The sequence below is a fragment of the Diplotaxodon limnothrissa genome, linkage group LG22, assembly GCF_057381915.1.
Source record: "Diplotaxodon limnothrissa isolate DT_005_m linkage group LG22, D_limnothrissa_male_GT1.1, whole genome shotgun sequence".
NCBI lineage: Eukaryota > Metazoa > Chordata > Actinopteri > Cichliformes > Cichlidae > Diplotaxodon > Diplotaxodon limnothrissa.
This window is the reverse complement of record NC_140616.1, coordinates 19352559-19371266: the sequence shown is the minus strand read 5'-3', so window position 1 is coordinate 19371266 and position 18708 is coordinate 19352559. Positions and strand designations below refer to the sequence as shown.

At 42.8% G+C, this 18708-nt stretch overlaps 1 protein-coding gene across 5 annotated transcripts; it reads right to left on the bottom strand.

The window, feature by feature from the left end:
* Nucleotides 1–2129: 2129 nt before the first annotated feature.
* yrk (Yes-related kinase) lies at nt 2130–18238 on the bottom strand. Of its 5 annotated transcripts, XM_085346764.1 has the most exons (14): nt 18019–18082; nt 11380–11423; nt 9865–10104; nt 9586–9688; nt 7982–8080; nt 7738–7841; nt 7472–7621; nt 6380–6544; nt 5650–5805; nt 4840–5019; nt 4044–4120; nt 3798–3951; nt 3506–3637; nt 2130–2657 (listed from the first exon to the last, which is right to left on the bottom strand). In XM_085346764.1, exons 3-14 carry the CDS (start codon nt 10079–10081, stop codon nt 2449–2451), a joined length of 1746 nt encoding a protein of 581 aa, XP_085202890.1. In that variant the 5' UTR covers nt 10082–10104; nt 11380–11423; nt 18019–18082; the 3' UTR covers nt 2130–2448. The 5 variants fall into 5 exon arrangements, with proteins under 5 accessions (XP_085202890.1, XP_085202887.1, XP_085202889.1 ...); XM_085346761.1 differs by lacking the exon at nt 5650–5805; XM_085346763.1 differs by lacking the exon at nt 6380–6544.
* Nucleotides 18239–18708: the final 470 nt, after the last annotated feature.

Below are 18708 nucleotides of genomic sequence, written 5' to 3'. Positions count from 1 at the left end.
GCTTGCGAACACTGTGCTTCGGTTTGGGGTGACAGGCGCGGGACTCCCCACTATGCGGGAGGCGAAAATCGACCGTGCGCCCGTGCGTCTCTGCCTCTGCAATTCCAGCTCTCTGTCTCTCGTGCGCTCCGGTCTCGGCTGTGCCTCTCCAACGTGCCTGACTGTCAAAGCCATCCGGGCACCCGTAGCTGCCTTTACTTTACACCTCTGGAACTATGGGAACAGTAGTCTTCTGAAGAAAGAAAGCGAGTCACGGTGACGTTAGAGAGAGCGCAAACAGCAGCAACAATATCATAAACCATCGGGTCTTTATTAATAAATAAAGACCCGATGGTTTATGAAACATTTGTTATTAATAACTTTCTAATAACAGCTTATTCAGGGCTCTGTGGTAGATAATGCTTCAAGTAATATGAAGTAAAGTACAGCATCATACTCAGGTGATGCATAAACGTTAGGCACTGGTAAAGGAATCCCAAAGTAAAGAGTAAATAACTAATATTATAACAATCAGCAATGGATTAATGTGAAATTAAATTGATTTACTGAAACAAATGAAGGAATTAATAAAGATTTACTGATCATAGTATCTTCCAGATCCACTATACGTTCCTGGATCAAGAGTTATCCATTGAATGACTCATAGCAAGTATCAGGTTTCTTTTTTTCATTCCTTCATCACTTTTCTAGAAACTATTCAAACATTTTTGTGTCTCTTTGTTGGAAATCGTTAACAATCTTTGGTAAATTCAGGGGAATTGCTGATGCAACAATTACACAGCCGCTGAGGCTGACTGATGGTTGGTATTTTCATTGTCATAGTGATAACATCCACAATGAACACGCTGCAAAAGACTGCCATGCATTTACTCTACATTGATATTAACCTTGCTCAATAAAATGTGCACATTACAAATATTTTGTTTAATACCCATTAAGTTTATAACTATAACTATTTGTTCTAGTCCTGTATTCACATATCAAACAATGGTTTTGCAGATCACGTGGGTATATTTATTTACACAGTTATGTTTGTGTCTTTCACCTGTGATTGTAGACCTTTTACAAAGCAGTTTGTGGAAATAATATAAACTGGTAGGCCCATTTAGTAAAAACGAAATCTCTCGGCGTGTGTTTAAAATCATAATAAAGTGAAAGGAAAATGTCTCAGTGTAGTGTTTGTTTTTAATTTGAATCTAGAAGTTGCCAAATTAATAAAGTTAAATAGTTAAAAGAACTAAATTTGCCTTTCAACTCAATCAGAAGTTTGACAGTAACTCGAAATTTGCTTTTAATCATGTCATTTTACATATGCATATAAAAAAAGACATAGTGTGACGACATGACGGTGTAAGTGTCCAAGCACACACATAATCAGAGACATGTTCGAAAAAAAGATATCTGATCTTTATTACAACGACATGACAGGGGAATCTCATCATGAAGCTTACATTCATTTCAGACACCATCCTTCCACAGTCCTCTGATATATTTTTCCCCTGTTATGGATACCATATTGCCCTGCCCTCCCAAAAGGATGAAAATTGTATACATGTTAACTAGATATAGAAATCTTTGTGATGCACAGATATATCCAAGTTAAATTAAAACAAACAAAAGAGACAATCCATACAAAATTGCCATACAAAATATCAGACAAATAAAGCGCATTCCTGACCATCCCTCAAAGTTTCATAGCACAGTTTTAAAGGTACTTATTTGAAAACAGTCATTTGACCAGTTTAAAGGCACACATTGGCGATAGGGTGGAAAGCAGGAAACAGGCATGACTCTGATATCAGTTCAGCAGCTCTTTTTATCAGAAAGAGATAAAAACTGATCTCTGTTCAGTTAACACAGAACCTAGTACACAATGTACATAATCTATTCAGTGACCACATAGGGGCACGAGGTTCATTTTCGACTGCTTTTGGAGACTGTTTAAAGCAATGCGTGATAATCACCTGTTGCACCTGCGGTTCTTTCTCTTACAACATATTTATCTCAGGCGAAAAGTAAAATCTAGCTCCTCTCAAAAAGAGAAATCAAAGGACCTGAACGTATATGGCAGCTGAACAGATCATGTATCCACTCGACTCCCCCACCCCCCCAACCCCAACACAGCCATCTACATCTTCTTTCAGTTCCTTGTTGTCATGGTTACACAGTGAAGCAACATTACTGCAAGGCCTGACCAGAAGAGCTCCAACTCTTCAACACGCCTAACTGATCTGTCCTGAACAGACTGCAGTGAACAAAGACAGAAGAGGGGAAACTGTCTTTAAACAGTTACAACAAAGTAATAATAATATGAATCTTTTATATGTGTGTGTACGTGTGTGTGTCCTGTATGGTACATGCACGTCAAATACCCTGAGAGCATGAGTATGAGTACTACAGCGTGCCCGTCAGTGTATTGCTGTCACGCCTGCCCTACACGTGTGCCGGTCACAGGTTTTCTCCGGGCTGATACTGTGGCTCTGTGGCGGTGAAGTAATCCTCCAGGAAGGACTGGAGGTACTCAAAGGTATGCCTCTCATCAGGCTCCCGCCTCCAGCACTGCAGCATCAGTTCATGGAGCGAGGTCGGGCAGCCCGGGGCACAAGGCATCCGGTAGCCCCGCTCCACCTGCTCCAGCACTTCACGGTTGTTCATTCCTAAAAAGAGACATATGCAGAGAGCGGGAATGTTGGCGTTAGAGAGAGAGACAAAAGTGCCAATGGATTCTGAAGAAAATAAAGATCTGACCACTTCCAGTATTGTAATTTATAAATGGTGCATAAACATCTGGAATTCTTTACATAGTAGATGTGAATGGTCTTAAAGTGAAACAGGTCTGTCCATTGGGGGGGGTCTGTATATTTTGGAAAACTGTATAAACCCCAGTATTTCAGGACTTTTATAGCCCTCTGAATTTGAACCATGACACGTGCCAAAACAATCTTTGTGGGCCCCCGGCAACTTCAGCTTTTTCATCAACGCAAAATTCAGTTTAAAGGCACACTGATGGGCATCCAGTGAGCATTACGGACCTGTTATTTCAATCAGGAATGGTTTTAAATTTTTACGAGTGGAGTCACAGAACTTTATGATCCCCTCACATTAGTGCTCTTCAATTAGTCTCAAATTATTCTTTTTGACAGCCCTCTATAAGAGGTTTGTAATCACAGCCAGACTGGCAGTAATTTTCTGGTTTCTCTTTTTTTCTTTCTTTCTTTTTTTTTTTTTTAAATATAAATGTTTTGTCCGTTTGGTTTTTCCATGTGGTACATACAGTACCAGGGAAGCACATAAGCTGCATGTTAGTTTACACAAGAGGTTAGCAGGTTCTTTAGAGATATTCTTCATTCATCCGCTGCGATTAGGTTTCTTTGAGACTGCTTTTCCAGATGGTTGATAGTGTATAAAAAATTTTAAGAATGTAGATGAAAAATAACCCCTGGGAATTTCACTGTGGATAAGGAAAAACCTGTTGCTGCATGTGAATTAAGAAACAGAGCAGTACCTGGATATGGCACACGTCCCTTAGTGATGAGTTCGGTTAGTAGGATGCCAAAGCTCCAGACATCTGACTTGATAGTAAAGCGTCCATATAGCGCAGCTTCTGGAGCCGTCCACTTGATGGGGAACTTCGCCCCTGAAACCATGGCAACACAGTGGAGATGCATAATCATATAATTAGGATAGGTTGTGTATAAAAATATAGACATGGAGGCAGAAGGAAACTGTTAATCACAGCATTGTGCGAGTGTGGCTCTTTTTCTTAGGCGCACGCAGTTAATGTGACATCGTGCTACCTTGTCTGGCTGTGTACTCGTTGTCCTCGATGAGTCTAGCCAGGCCGAAGTCGGCGATCTTGCACACCAGGTTGTCTCCAACGAGGATGTTGGCTGCTCGCAGGTCACGATGGATGTAGTTCATCCTTTCGATGTACGCCATTCCAGCTGCAATCTGCACACCCACACAGACGACAGGTGCTCAGACCTGTGGTAGATTATAAGCTGTTTTCTTTCTTTTTTCCAGTGTGCCTGACTATGACTCACCTGTGCAGCCATGTCGACCAGCTGAGGCAGCTTCAGACTCTGCCCCTCTCCATCTTTCAAGAAGTCCAGCAAACTTCCTAAATTAAAAAAGTTACAGGTGAGGTACAGGTGGGATCACGACAGACTCTTATACCTGCTGCGGTCCAGAAAAATAAAGAGAATCTGGTTTTGGTAGGGATTCTGCGTTTTGTTTATCGGGGAATCAAGGGGGTGGGGGGGGGCCCTTAACTCTGACCTTCCACTTCACACAGTGCCACCTTAAGTCACCATCCCTTCTGCTAATTCATTATTGTGTGGCGTGAAAGCCTTCGCTGGTGACTGCTTAGGTTTTTGTTCTTGGTAGTTTGTTTGATGCCAAGCAAGCAGGATATCTGAAAAATGTCCTTTTGAAAGATGGATGAAAGTTAGAGTGGCAGCCAATTAAAAATAATTATTAGTGCAGGTCTGGAAGTGTGGTCTACTTATTTATTTATTTATTTACTAGAAAGATTTCATTACTAGATAGGGAGTTTCTGAGAACCAGCTTTAATTTTCCAAGAACTACTGCACTTAATTAAAGAAATCTACCCATTGTTATTTGTTTATACGTTTATCCTGGTAATATCTGTATATTATTTTGCTCTGTCGGTGTATTATGATGACAAATTCAGAGGTTTGTCACCTCATTTAGGGAAGTAAAAGCCAGTCCAATTTATGGGGCGTTCAAATGTTCATTGAGGTTTCTACCTGCTGTAAGGGCAGCATTTCATATCTACAGTGTGTCAACCACACGTGGCGGTTTTACTTTTCCTGATACCTTGGCTCATGAACTCAGTGATAATGTAAATGGGCTCCTCAGACACAACGGCATAGAGCTGCACCAGCTTGTCATGACGGAGTCTCTTCATGATCTGAGCCTCCTCCAAAAAGGCCTCGGGGGACATGGTTCCTGGCTTCAGAGTCTTCACCGCTACCTTGGTGGTGCCGTTCCACATGCCTGGCATACAGAAAAGCGTGTGTTAGCGCACACCTCAGAACCTGGACGAATGCACCTGTCTTTATGTCAGTGTGACACGGGGAAGGGTGCATATACTGTACATCCACTGTACCCAACAAATATGACAACACAAACACCAACACATACAGATGTAGATATCTGCCTGATATAAATATCTGTATGTGTGACAACAGGTACACAACATGCAGGCTATTTTGCATGCATATGACAGAGCATGCATGATGTGTGAGAGAGATGAAGAGGGAGGGAAGGGGGAGGTTCTGGTCTTACGTCAAAACCAGCAGCACTTGAGCTACATGGACAGACACAGAGCTCGGCCGGGCCTCGGGGAGAAACTCTGCACGGCTCAGAAAGCCAAAACGCTGGGATTTGACAGAAATTTCCGTAAGTGTAAATGCAAAAACATCTTTTTGGCAATGCCAGGTAATTCAACTGGAATACACATACTATCTCACATACACTGACATAAATGGCCATCAACAGGGCAGACAATGAGTGCTACCAACAATGCTTGCCACAGGACAGCAGCAGACACTACAAAGGACAATGACAGACAGCTTTCCCTCTGTGCCTCTAGAGGGTGTCAGAGGTTGGCGGCGTCGGTCTCACCCATCCACACGTCCCCAAAGCAGCCCTGCCCCAGCTTCTGTTGCAGGGCCAGCGTGTCCCTCGGTACCTCCCAGGCGTCCCGCCCGAGACCCATGGTGAGCGGGGTGGAGTTGGGACAGGCCTTTGTCAGGTAATAACACAGCCCGTCATTAGAGCCTAAGTAAGGAAGGAAGAGGAGGAGGAGGAGGAGATAGGTGGCAAGAAGGTGGAGATGGGGGGGGGGGGGGGGGGGGGGTTAAGAATGGATGAAGAAAAGGGGGTGAAGTGGTGGGTGGAAAGATGGAAGGAAGAAGGGTGGGTGGGAGAGGTGACAAAGAGGTGAAGTGAGATGATGAAACATGCACATGCAGTCACAGGGGACGAGGAGAACAACTTTACACACCTGGATGTAAAACACACTTTTTGAAAAAATTTATTAAGTATTTGCCTCAGAAAATGTAAAAACAGGTGCAGACTACATCTGACAATGATGTGTGCGTTCCTACGTCTGTGTGGTCTGATCCTCAGGTGTATTTGTTGAAGATACAGGAAGAGAGCAAGAAACACAGATCACAGGGCTTTACCGTGTTTGCTCCTCACACCAGAAATGTTTACTGATGTTCTTCGAACTCAACAAACGCTTACGTGTTATATGTGACTGCTGCAGTTTTAATGTGTTTTCATTCTGGTGTGCATCTGTTGTTATCTCGCCTCCTCTCACCCACACGCATCCCCTCCCCTTTGGCCCTACCCATCCAGACTTCTCCAAACTGGCCGTTGCCCAGTTTCTTAATCAGCTGGAGAGATTCACGGGGAATCTCCCACATATCCTTGGTCTTCACTGATAAGTCGGCCAGCTTAGGCATGCCCCGCTTACAGCTGCCAATCAAACGGCAGCACAGTCCCGCTGCTCTCTCTGAGAGCGAGAGGGAGAGACAAACAGGCAGGCAAAAAAAAAGGAAACAGGAGGAAAAGAAAACAGCAGGTGCAGAGATAAAGGAAGAACAAGACAGGTTGCTTATGCGCTTATGCAATTGACAACTTAACCGAAAACTAAAGGCGCAAGGAGAAATTCAGCACAACAGACATAAACAGACACTCTGAACAGCAGCAGCATGTGTAGATACAAAAAGGCAAAACAGGGACACTTGAGTTATGCTGATAAAACTGTCAGGTGGCTTCTGATTATCACAAACTGCAAAAAAAAAATTCAGTAGCAGCCACTAGGGGGCAGATTTATACTGACAGAGGAAGTACAGGGTGTGAGCCTTTCTTGTTACACAAACTCTAAATAAAAGGTTAAAAAGTCTGCAGTGATCAGTGGTTAAAGCACTCAGATACATTTAACAAAGTAAATATGATTAACCATGTCTCACAAACACATCATTACAAGTTTCCTAACTGTGAGGCATATCAAAATGTATTTTAAACATAGTACGTCATTTTTATGAAACGCCAAAGTGTAAACTCCATTTTAATGTTGCGGCTGTTGAGGTTTACCTCAGTTTGATAACTTGATAAGGAAGTTGGTAAAACAATCATATTAAAAGCTTAATATCCATCATTAATTTTTATTCAAAACACGAATCTGCAGAGTAAAGCAACGTAAGCCACAAAAAAATGGAGGCACCACAGTGCTGCACGTGTGCAGTACTTTGGTTACTGCACCTACTTTCTGTGCCACTCAAATGCTCTAATTATGAGCATTTGAGTGGCACAGAACAGAATGAGATTGTAAATGTTGCTGATGCAGGTTTAAAGCCGAAGAGGCAAAAGCAAAAGAATGCTTTCACACTCCGAAGGAAAGGCAGAAAGGAGTGCACATTTCCTGCATTTCTGTTACCTTGGTAGTGCACGACCAACTGCTGCACGGTATCAAACTGTGATCTGGTGGTGATGTAGTAGCCGCCATTGTCTAGCTTACGAATCTTGTAATGCTTCACGTGGTCTCCCTTGTTGTCGTCCCAGTCACGGATGGAAAGAGAGTAAGCACCTGCAGAGAGGCGGGAGAAGGGAGAGGATTCAGATCTGTGTGTGTGAGTGAGTGAGTGAGTGAGTGAGTGAGTGAGTGTGTGTGTGTGTGTGTGTGTGTGTGTGTAGCCATCTCACCCTTGGTGGTCTCGCTCTCTCGTATGAGGAAAGTTCCCCTTGGGTTGCCGTGACCCAGCAGCTGTCTCTCCGCATCCTTCCTTCCCATCTTCCCAAAATACCACCTGTCACCACGACAACATCACACAGGTCACCCACAGAAAATGGCAAACCCTCGCTTGATCTCTGCCTTCAGACTACATGTCAATCACACAGCATAATCGCTCGCTTCAAACAGGGCATGTGCTACTGCTTGTGAACTCACTCCTCGGCTTGTATGGAGTCCACTGGAGCTACGTAGTTGGAGGGGATGTAACCCGAGTTGCCGGTGTCCAGAGAGCGAGCTTCCCACCAGTCGCCCTCTCTACAAAAGACACACACGCACATGTAAAATTCATCGTTTGCAAAACACCAGTGCTCAAAGGTTTTCGGTTACTGAGCAATGTCACTGTTTTTGAAAGAAAGATCTGTAGCTTTTATGCAAAATAACATGAAAATAAACAGAAATAAATGGCAGTTAATAAGAAAGCCACTACAGAAACCTTCATTCTAATTATGTTGTGCTGGTGAAAAAACCTATATAACCTCGGTAGCTAAGTGTCTAAAACAGCGACTTTTGTGGGTTCAATTCAGTTGCCATATGTATATATAACCCTTAAAAAAACCCTCTCTCAGAGTGCAATGCTGAGAAACAAAGGTGATTCCAAGCAGGAAACACCAAAAATTCAAGTTTTTTATACCCCAGTGTGTACGACTGCCTCTACAAAACACCACAATATGGCTCTTACAGGTACTGTGTAATAATATTGCCAGCCAAGATCATACGAGGCATCGTTTTCTCAAACTAGAGACCCTGACGTACTTTACTTCTTGTTCAGTTATGCGCTGCAGTCTCACATTTCTTTCATTTGTTAACACTCTGGTCAAAGGTAGTTTGCCCTGTTCTTTGAAAGGAAGCAGTGTGTTACACATCATTGATTTTTTTCCTCTTAGATCAACAATACAGAAATGTGTCAGAAAGAAACTTCCCTTTGTGATACTAATCAAACACACGACCGCTGAAGCGGATTAGCTTTTCTAGTTATTTTGGGCTGTGCTAAAAGTACCGAAACAGGCTTTTTAACACAAGCACAAACACTTGAACACAGAAGTGGTGGCGAAGTAGGTTCAAAAACAGATATTAATTTATGAATAGTGACTCTATTAATCATTTATTGTCATTTAAAACATTTTTCATCAATGTTACTTTTGAAAAAAAATGTACGATTCTAAATTACCCCAAACTTTTGAGTTGTAGTGAATGCCTGCTGGGAGCAGCTGTGGTTATGTTTGATGAAGTGAAAAATGCAAATAACCTCTTGAGGGAAGATAAATTAGCCTTTTTTAGCAAACCAAATGATCTTCATGTAACTAAAAGCAAAACTAAAAGCATAGATCGGAAAGAAGATTAGCAGCTTAGGTGTGAACTTAGGTAAAAGAAACCCCAAAAACTCCCGTCTGAATGTAAATCATCATATAAATGGGATTCGGGATTTCTGAGCAGGGCAAAGTGTTTTTTTTTTTTTTCAAGAACAAAAGATTGTCAGCATTGCCAGCAGCAGCTGAGACCTCTGGCAGTTCACGGTGTTAATGGGTGGTATTTAATTGCAGCCTGTGGTATTTAATGTATGCAAACAAAATTAATTACCTCTCAGAAGTCCTTAGTGATTTAATTTAACGCCTTTAACACAGATCACATTAACATTGTTTCATGAGCTGCTGACACAGATTGTCGTGTTTCTTAATGATGGAGATATATTTATGTGGGGTTTTTTCCGCTTTGTTTTTCATTAAAGCAATGTGTAAAAAAAAAAAAAAAAGTATACTCACGTGTTGTTAATAATTTGGAATTTTTCTCCTTTTTGGAAAGTGAGGTCGTCCTCAGTGCGGGCGTCATAGTCGTACAGCGCTATAAAGAGAGTTACTCCACCACCTGCACATGTGTTCAAACAAGAAAGAGAATGATTGGACGGTATCGTCAAGGTCTTTTGAATATGTCAGTGCAGACATAGACTGAAAAACAGCAGGAGGGCTAATACGATGTTAATTGTTTAGAGGGACTGTAAATTCATCTTTCTCACAAACAAACACACACAGGCTCAGCTCTACCTGTTATGGCTCCTGACCGCTGGTTGATTTTGGTGTTGGGGAATGCGCTGTTGGACAAGAAGCCCTTGTTGAAGTCCGGGATGGTCTGAGTCGGGTCAGGACAGTATCGGCCCTGATTCAAGGCCACGGAGCTCCCACCTGCGTTGCTAGGAGACAGATCTGCTATGTCTGCTGCTTCTTTGGCAGACTTCTTCTGCTTGCAACAGGCACACCCCATGATAACCAGCACGGAGACGGCGTCTGTGAAAGCAACGCAGCAAAGCAGCGTTACAGTAACAAGACACAACTTTTTTTTAATGTGAGAAGTCAAAATCTTCTTTTTTCTTTTCATTATTTTTCATTTCTTTTAAAAAAAATTCTTGCATTCTTGTGAATATGTGCAAGAGAAAAGGTTTGCTAAGGCTAGACCAGAGTTTTTTGCGTTTTGAGGGCAGATGTCCTGGGAAGTGGGCATTGCAGACTCTCGCTGCCTTTAGGAGGACTGGGACCTTAACTGTGGTTTTCATGGCCAAAGTGTTTGATCCCCTCAGAATACTCAACATTTTGCTTTTTTTGTTGTTGGTAAAGTTTGCTAAAGCTTGCCTGTTAATGGATGCTGATTTTTATGGAATAAAAAAAAATTCAGATACAGCAGATTATAAAGCCACCTGAATGAGTGCCGAAACATTTTTATCCCACTGAAAATGCCACATCTAGATGAACAGAATCAACTTTCTTGGATTTGCTTTACATAGATGACTGGGCATGCATCGAGACAGCTTATACTGTTTAAGCAAGCAAACCCAAGAGGTGCGATCCTAAATTTCCCAAATAGTGCCCATAAAAAGCAAAAACTCTACTCGATTTAAAATGTGGCTCATCTCCCCTTCAGAGTCGTCTACTCATGCACCTCTACATGCTCTTACACTCAAAATGCTTGTTCTGACCTCGTTACGATGACGCCATATTAAAAAGGGAAAAACCTGGTGTTATATTTACTGCCTTTGCACTACTTAACACTTTACACTATTTGACTTCATAGCACCATCTTGTTTACGCTGATGCATGCACTGCAGGCAGCGCTAATAACGATGATAACGTTGAAGCTAGCAACGCCATATTGACATATGACGCGTACCACGAGCATCTACTTTCTTGTTGCATTACACGGCTGTCAGTGCATGTCGGGTAGATACGCGCGTCTGTGACGATTTTGAACACAAATCCTGTTTAAACTTTCACCAATCTCTAATACCAGCGATACATTGAAAAGCCCTCAAAGAGACAGACCACATTTAAGTCCGCCTACATAATTTCCACAATCTTTTTATACAAGCTAAGACTTCAAACACAAATCAGTAGAAAGTGAAACCAACACAAATCAGCATACAGGGGGTTAAAAAAAATATGGAGAACTGTAAAGAGAGAAGTAAAAAATTTTAATATAAAACTTAACTTCCCTGAACAAGGAAGAGGAGGAAGAAAGCGAAAAAGGGGTGGAGGTAGGGCGGAAAGGAGAAGTTAACTTATTCTCACCTGATGTCTTCCTCTGTCAGATCATCTGTCAATCACCATCGCAGCTGGAAAAAAAAAAAAGAGGGAAAAGGTGAGTGACAAGGGCTGGAATGAGAGAGCGGGGCAAAGGGAGGATGAGTGGCAGAGAAGCGGAAAGGGAAAAGGTGGGGGAGAATGTGAGCGAAAGCCTCGAGAGCGGTAAAGCATGAATAAAGAGATGTGTGAAGGCAGAAGTGAGGAGGCAGAGAGGTTAGAGAAAGAAGAGTCAGAGACAGCTCGAGATAAGGATAGACAGTGAGAGATGTGAGGTTAGCCACTTCCCTTTTTGCTTGTTTCGAGAGAGGGTATTCAGCCATTCTCTCTGGTCAACAGCTGTGAGTGTGAGTGTATGCATGCGCATTAACACGCCTGCTTTCTCTGTTCGAGCATGTGATGAAATAAGCCCATAAATGTCAGGATTACAGCAGAGTAACTGACACAAAGTGACCGTCTGTAACAGTGCGAAATGCCTTTGTGTTGATTAGCACGAATGTACGCAACCTTGACTTCCAGTTTCCAGCTAACTGTCAGGCGTTGCCAAAGCAAAAACCATCATAGAAAGGAATGTAAACGTGAAAAATTAGGTTGTTTCCAACATCATTTCTTTAGGAAAACCTAAATGAACCACTCAGCAGTTTATTAGTTTTGCTTAGCTTGGTTCAAAAGTTGGGAAATATGCTTATTCCCTTTTTAGAGAGTAAGCAGAGATTATCGAGAGGTCGTCATTTTTTCCAAATATGAAACCTCTGCCGAATTAAAGAGGTAGCGGAGGTCAATGAACAAAGAACACATTAAATGCCACAAAATAACTAAAAGAAGACAGAAAAACTGTCCCAGATTCAGTTTCCTTTTGGGGTGGCGGCTCAGGACGTAGGACAAGTCACCTCCTAATCAGAGAGGGTTGGTGGTTCCATCCTTGGCTGTTCTAGTCTGCTGGTACTCAACTTTGAGTTTCTCCTGATGTGAATATTAGATAGAAAGCGCGCAGGAAAACGTGCTTGTAAGACTGTGTGTGAGTGAGACGTGTTGTGTGGAGCAGAAAAGTGTTTTGTAGGAACCATTTAATTTACACTGAGCTGGACAGCTTTAGCTTTTGGACTGTATGTCATAAAGCAAACAGTCGGGCTTTTCATGTTCTTGTTTTCTCTTTACAAGTCAACTAGAAGAAAATGGCCACCATCACACATCCTGGTCATAGTTTTTTCTCCCTGTTCTCAATAAAAGCGCACTAATAAGAGAGTTTTATCTTTGTAGTGTCATATAATGCAAAGTCCCTTCAGATGGCAATTTTTTGTTTGTTTTACCCTTCTTGGTTATTATGCGGTGGTCAAAAGATTAAACAGTGGTGCCCAAAGTTGCCTTCAAAAGACTATGAAATAATTCACATCAACTAGTTTTCTCTGAGAGCGGTTGTAGACCTCTTCATTAGTTTCAGCTAGGTGTAGCTATCAGACTGATAACTGTGTACACAATGGCCACGGGATACAAACTGGCAACCTTTGAAGAAAAAAGCTCCAGGCTCCAGCCACCCCACCTACTGAGGAATGTGGGGGAAGTCACACAAAGGGAGAACAATACAAGTTATAGCAGCATCAGCAGCAAAAAAAAGGTGATTTACTTTCATTACAGAAAACACACCAGAGGTCCAAGTGAGCAGCGTCAAGTTTGTCCCAGCAAACCTCTCCATCTTTAAAGCAGCAAAAGCTGTTCTAACCTACATCGAGACGACCGCGCTCAAAGCGAAAGCGCGCAAAGCCTCTATGTGTGCACAATCCTGCACACACACACAAACACTTATTCACTATCAGGCTGGCCATCATGAGAGCTGCAGGAAGTTAGCCCTGTTTGAGTTTCCTGTCCACCCCTGTGATCGCTCCCCCCTTTTCCTGGAAACTGAGGACAGAGTCCACACACACACACACAAACACCCACCCACCCCCAGTGCACACACCCAGACTTTCCTCTGTGTTGCTGCTGTTGTCTACTCCATGCCCACACCCCTCCGACAGCAGTCGTTCATTCTTATTCCCTTCACCCTCCCTTCAGCTTCTCCTTTCTTTGTGACAGTCCACAGAAAGTAGAAGTGGCAGAGGATGCAAAAGGACCCTTCTCCCTTTCATCTTTATCTCCATTTCGCCCTCTCCCTCACCTCATCTTCTTCTGCATGTCTAAGACTGACAGATGACCACAGGTTGAACTGATACAGTAACAGATAGGTTTTCACATACTGGAAGTGTTTGCAGGGCGGCTGCAAAACCCATTGTTCTCAACTAGATAATCACTCTCTCATCCGCCATTTTCTCTGCACATAGAATAACATCTGATTATTAACAGGACCGTACATCTTTACACCTTAATTTAAAAAACAAAAACAAAAAAAGAACACATGCACACACTTGTGGAGGTCACACGGCACAAAGCACAGCCTAGAGTGAGGTGCAAGGCACGCAAGTGTGCTCCTACATACCAGTAAGTGACACAGTCAAGATACAGATTTAAACACAAACCCATATGCGAGTGTATTTCCTCCTCGTTGTTGTTTTTTTTTGTTTTTGCCTTGTGATAACATTCAGGGTTTTGGTTTCAGTCTACCATTAGGTAGATGAAGGTACTAGAGCAGACTATGAGTGTGGGTGTTTGGTGGTATTGGCAATGAGTGGTGAGGTGGGGGTTGCAGAGTCAAACTGATACCCTGCATATATGTCGTGACTTGTGTAAAAAAAAGCAGAGAGTGCGCTAAACACCAGCATGCGTAACGATCCAGCAAACAATCCAGTTCCTCTTTGACACCATAATGAAAAAATGAGACGGCAGACGCAAGAAACAGCTGTAAAATGAACGGCTTGCAGTTTTTACCAGATGTGTGTCAAGATTATTATCAGTAGGTCAGTCATATGTGCAGACACAAAACCTTTCACCTTATGCTCAACAAAATGCCACACTCTGATATCACATAGCACATCACATTTGACCATCCTATAAGTGCACTTTCTTTTTGCATCTTCTTTTTAAAAAACGCAGGTGTCAAAACTAAACATCTGACTGGGTGCTGCATGTCAAAGCGGATTTTTTTAATAGCAGCTGACAAACATACAGAAGACACTATAATAAAACTCTGTGAAAGAGAAGCTACTTCCTCTGGTGGGGAGAAGCGCGGTGTTGGTTTGTGATACGTTTGTCTACAATAGCGGGGCCTTTTACACCATGTGCTAATCACTGATATCTGTTTCAGATATTAAAATCCTCGAGTTCTTTTCACTCACTTCATGTGCTACTTCGCCCAAACACCCGCATTTCCCCTCTCGATCATTGGAACGGTACAGTTTCGTTACACACGGTTTTCACTTGATTTCATTAAAAAAAAAAAAAAAAAAGGTCGACAATAAATTTTTTTAAAAGAAACAACAACAAGAGGAATCCCTGATGACTTTTTAATGCCAGCTCTAACTGCAGTGAGCACTGCTGATTAAATTTCATTCATCTCCATTGTCTCAGACAGGAGACATAAATCTTGGAAATAGGACTTCAAAACCTGCGTACCTGCATTTCTGGGTCTTGCTTTTGTTGTTTTAGCTTAAACTAACCTTCAGGTAAACAGAGTGGGAGAAACCAGACTGTAAAAATACTCCTGCATTCGACATTTTACGATGTAAAAGACGTCAATGGCATCTTTTTAGAAATTCTTGCAAATGTATTCAAATTACAGCTTTCAGTCCTCAGGGTAAGTCTCTCCAGGCTCTTCCTGGGAGACCTCTGCAAGCAGAGTGAGCTGCATCTTCACCTTTCTCTGCAGCTGTTCAGCGGGTTTAGATCTGAGCTTAGCTCGACCAACCAAGGACAGAGACAGATGCCTGTATTCGCATTCTTTATTGCCACTACTGAGCAGGTATACTCAGCTCTCAACATAATGTGGTGTAATAAATCTTCTGAGTTTCTTATTTTATTTTAAGAGGCCTTGCTTAAATCAAATAAAATGCTCTTACTTGTCCATTATATTCCATTCAGCTTCATGCTAGTCAAAGTCTTTGTGGTTCCACAGACCTGCATGCTACACAAACATACGTGATTATGCCACAAACTAAAGAAAAAGGGGTATTTCCACCAGTTTGTAAGACATACAGATCGTCGCCTTGCTGAAAGGTGTGGCCCAGTCTCATGGTGTTTCTCCACTGACCCCTATGCATTTGGCTACGTTCACTCTTCCCTCAATTCTGTTTCCCTGTTCCTGCCTCTGAAAATAAACCACCGCGCTTCACCGATGGGATGAGATTAGCCATGCTATGAGCAATGCATGGTATTTGCCAGATATGGTGGTTGGAGTTCTTTCCCAAAAGTTACTTTTGCTTTTTTTTTTCTCTCTGCCTTTTTTTCTCAGACTACTGAATTTTCTTTGTCTACGTGACAGACGAGTAAAAGCAAAGATGCGTAGGCATCTAAAAATACATGCAGCAAAATAAATACCAAATGTGACAGACTGCAAGCTCCTTTGACGACTGAGCACTCTGTAAACTTTATGTGCAAAATGTCTCCTCTTCGAGATTAAGTTAAGAATGTTAATCTGAGAATCAGTGGATATAATGTAGTCAAACTGCAAGCACCTGAAAAAACTAAGTCACACTTCATTGAGTACGGTCACCTTTACTTTTGATAAATGGAGATCTGCTGTGTGTTCACTCGGAACAATTAAAGGAAGCAAATAAAACCACATTCATTGCATTCTTACAGAATCACAATAACATCACCCTCCACCACCATCGTCACTCTCACAAACATCTAAAATCTGAAGGACACACCCTTTCCTGAACAGTGGACTGTAGATAAGCTGCTCCCAGCGGGAAAACTCACTGTAGCAACACACACACACACATACATGCACACGGTGTTTCGTATTCTTACACCAATTCTGCACCAATCTTAGACTGCCTCCACCCTTCTTCTCCCTCATCTCTCTTTCTTTACCTTCCTTGCACTTCACCTTTCTCTCTCTCTCTCTCTCTCTCCCCCCACTGACTCTCTCACCCATGGGCAGGAAACTCCACAGGATGCAGAGTGTGAGTGGGGCAGGAATGATAGGACAATGGGAAACAAGCTGTCACTGAACCCTCACACATACACACACAATAGCACACACACACTCTTAAACACAGGGAGACAGAGCTGGAAGGCAGCAGTGGAAAAGTAAGGTGCCTCGGTTATCGGGATGTCCTGTTTCCACATGATGTCATCATATCCTCCAGATACAGAGGCCCCGAGCTGGCTCGGCTGGAGGCATATATGAGCGTTTGCGTGCACTGAGGCTGAACACTTTCAGCCTGCTTCTTAAGAAATAGAGCATCACTGTCTGGTCCTTTGGGTTCATCATGAAGACTCTCCCTCGGATGACGGCATGGATGAAAACGTACAGAAACTTGTCAACTCGACCACACCGCCGCAGGGGTGCAGGGGTGTGTGACTATCAGGCTGCAGGCCTCATCTTGTATGAGTATTCACCTGTCACGGCCCTTCTCCGGTCCTTAAGAAAGCTGTGCGATGTGACTATGTCTTTTTCTAAACTTCTCACTAAAAAGCGCATCCACGCCCCTTTCCTTCCTGCCTTGCTCCAAGGCTAAAGACAGGAACTGACCTGGTAAAGAAACAGGAAGTGATGAAGTCCAGCCTTGGACAGCCTAATCCTGTTTCTCCCTGTCCAGCCCCTAAAAGATTTCTGGCCAACTCCCTTGCGGATATTTCAACGTTTTAATTTGTAATCTGTTACCTATCTGTAGCTTCCCGATCAGTGATTGGGGTGGAAAAAAAAAAGGCATATACCTCCAACAATGAGGCTATGATAAAGCCACAGAAACCTCTTATACCTTTTCCTCAAGGTGGTTTCCTGTAGGCATGTGGCCAATTAGTCACATTTAGTGAAGGAATGTTTAACAGTCTCTTCTGGGTTTAGGCCTAAATGATGAACCCTATCCAGGCACGTTTTACCATAAATCCAGAGCCTGTATGATTTATTAAGCCGTTATTAAAGAAAAAGAAGAAGCTAAAAGGGCAATAACTAAGGTCTTATACTGGAAATGATCCATTTGAGAGGACCAATTTCTCTGGTAAATTCCGCTGTTGCAAAAGAAGAAAGAAAAATTGCACTATTAGCAAGTCTGATTTCTAAATATCACCCTCTGTGACATCTGTCTATCATGAAGAGTGGAAGTAAGCTACTGGTAAACCCACACTTGATTAACTTCTCATAGCAAGTAGACAAACTTCCTTTTATTTCAAACAGATACCGACGTTTCTCAATTTTCACCAGAAGCTCAAAATCAACGACAGCGCCCTGTGGCATTAGAAAAGTGGAAAATATTCTACTTATTTAGGCATTCAGCTCGCATCCTTTTAAGTCGTTACAGCTGAACTTTGTCTCGAGTCAAGCGAATTTACTCACAAATAGGGCTGAAGTTTAAACAGGACGCACAGCCCACCTGTTGAATGACCCCACAATTTGGTAGTAAAGCACCTGTTTGGTTTATTTATTTTCATTTTTTTTGTTCGCTTTTTGTTTTTTTAGTCTCAAACACAGTAAGCCAGATGTGTTACACCGCTCTGATATTTACTTTGGAACAGAGAGCAGAAACTTACCTGACAAAAAGAAATCACTCCGGACAATCCTCGAGTCGGGACGCTCGGGGACGGAGGTGGGTGAAGCGAGAGCGCTGTCCGTGGGAGACTCGAAGGGGACACACGGGAGTGAAAGAGCCGCGCGCTGCTGCTGCCTGAGAGCGAGAGGATGAGGCAAGCGCGCGCCTCGGCCGGAAGGCTCGGAATGAACTTCACGCGCACAGCGAGGTCCACCCCACATAGGAAGAGAGTGCGTGCAGCGGACAGTTCAACAGTGTCGTTACGCTTAACAGAAACGATACATAGGAGCGTGTTCTCGGTAACTATGGCGTCAGACTGAGCTTACGGTCACGAGCTCAGCTTGGTTAAAACGTTAAAGGAATGCGCGCGCAATTGAGCTCACGATAAAGCAAACCGATAAGAAAGTTTTAAGATTTTTGTTTTGTAATCTCGAAAGAATGCGATAAAAAAAAAAAGAGATTATAAAACGCTCCGGTTCTTCAACAGTGTATCCTACACACAGCTGGGGGAGTGTTTGCAGTCTCTTCGTGCGGACGATGCTCAGATGAGGTGGTGCGCTACACGTTTAGCCAACTCGTGTGAACGACAGGAAGACTGAATAAGATGTGTGACATCCGCGTGCAAGAAGGCAGAAGTGCAGCAGATGCTTTTGGGAGTGTGGCGGCTCACTGTGCCGGCACCTTTCTGTCT

Coding starts and splice junctions, on each gene's coding strand:
- yrk (XM_085346760.1), bottom strand. CDS start 18,238: ATGTGGGGTGGACCTCGCTGTGCGCGTGAAGTTCATTCCGAGCCTTCC. Junction 8,081..9,585: donor TTCCAAATTATTAACAACAC/GTGAGTATACTT, acceptor TGTCTTTTGTAG/AGAGGGCGACTGGTGGGAAG. Junction 3,952..4,043: donor TGGTCGACATGGCTGCACAG/GTGAGTCATAGT, acceptor GTGGGTGTGCAG/ATTGCAGCTGGAATGGCGTA.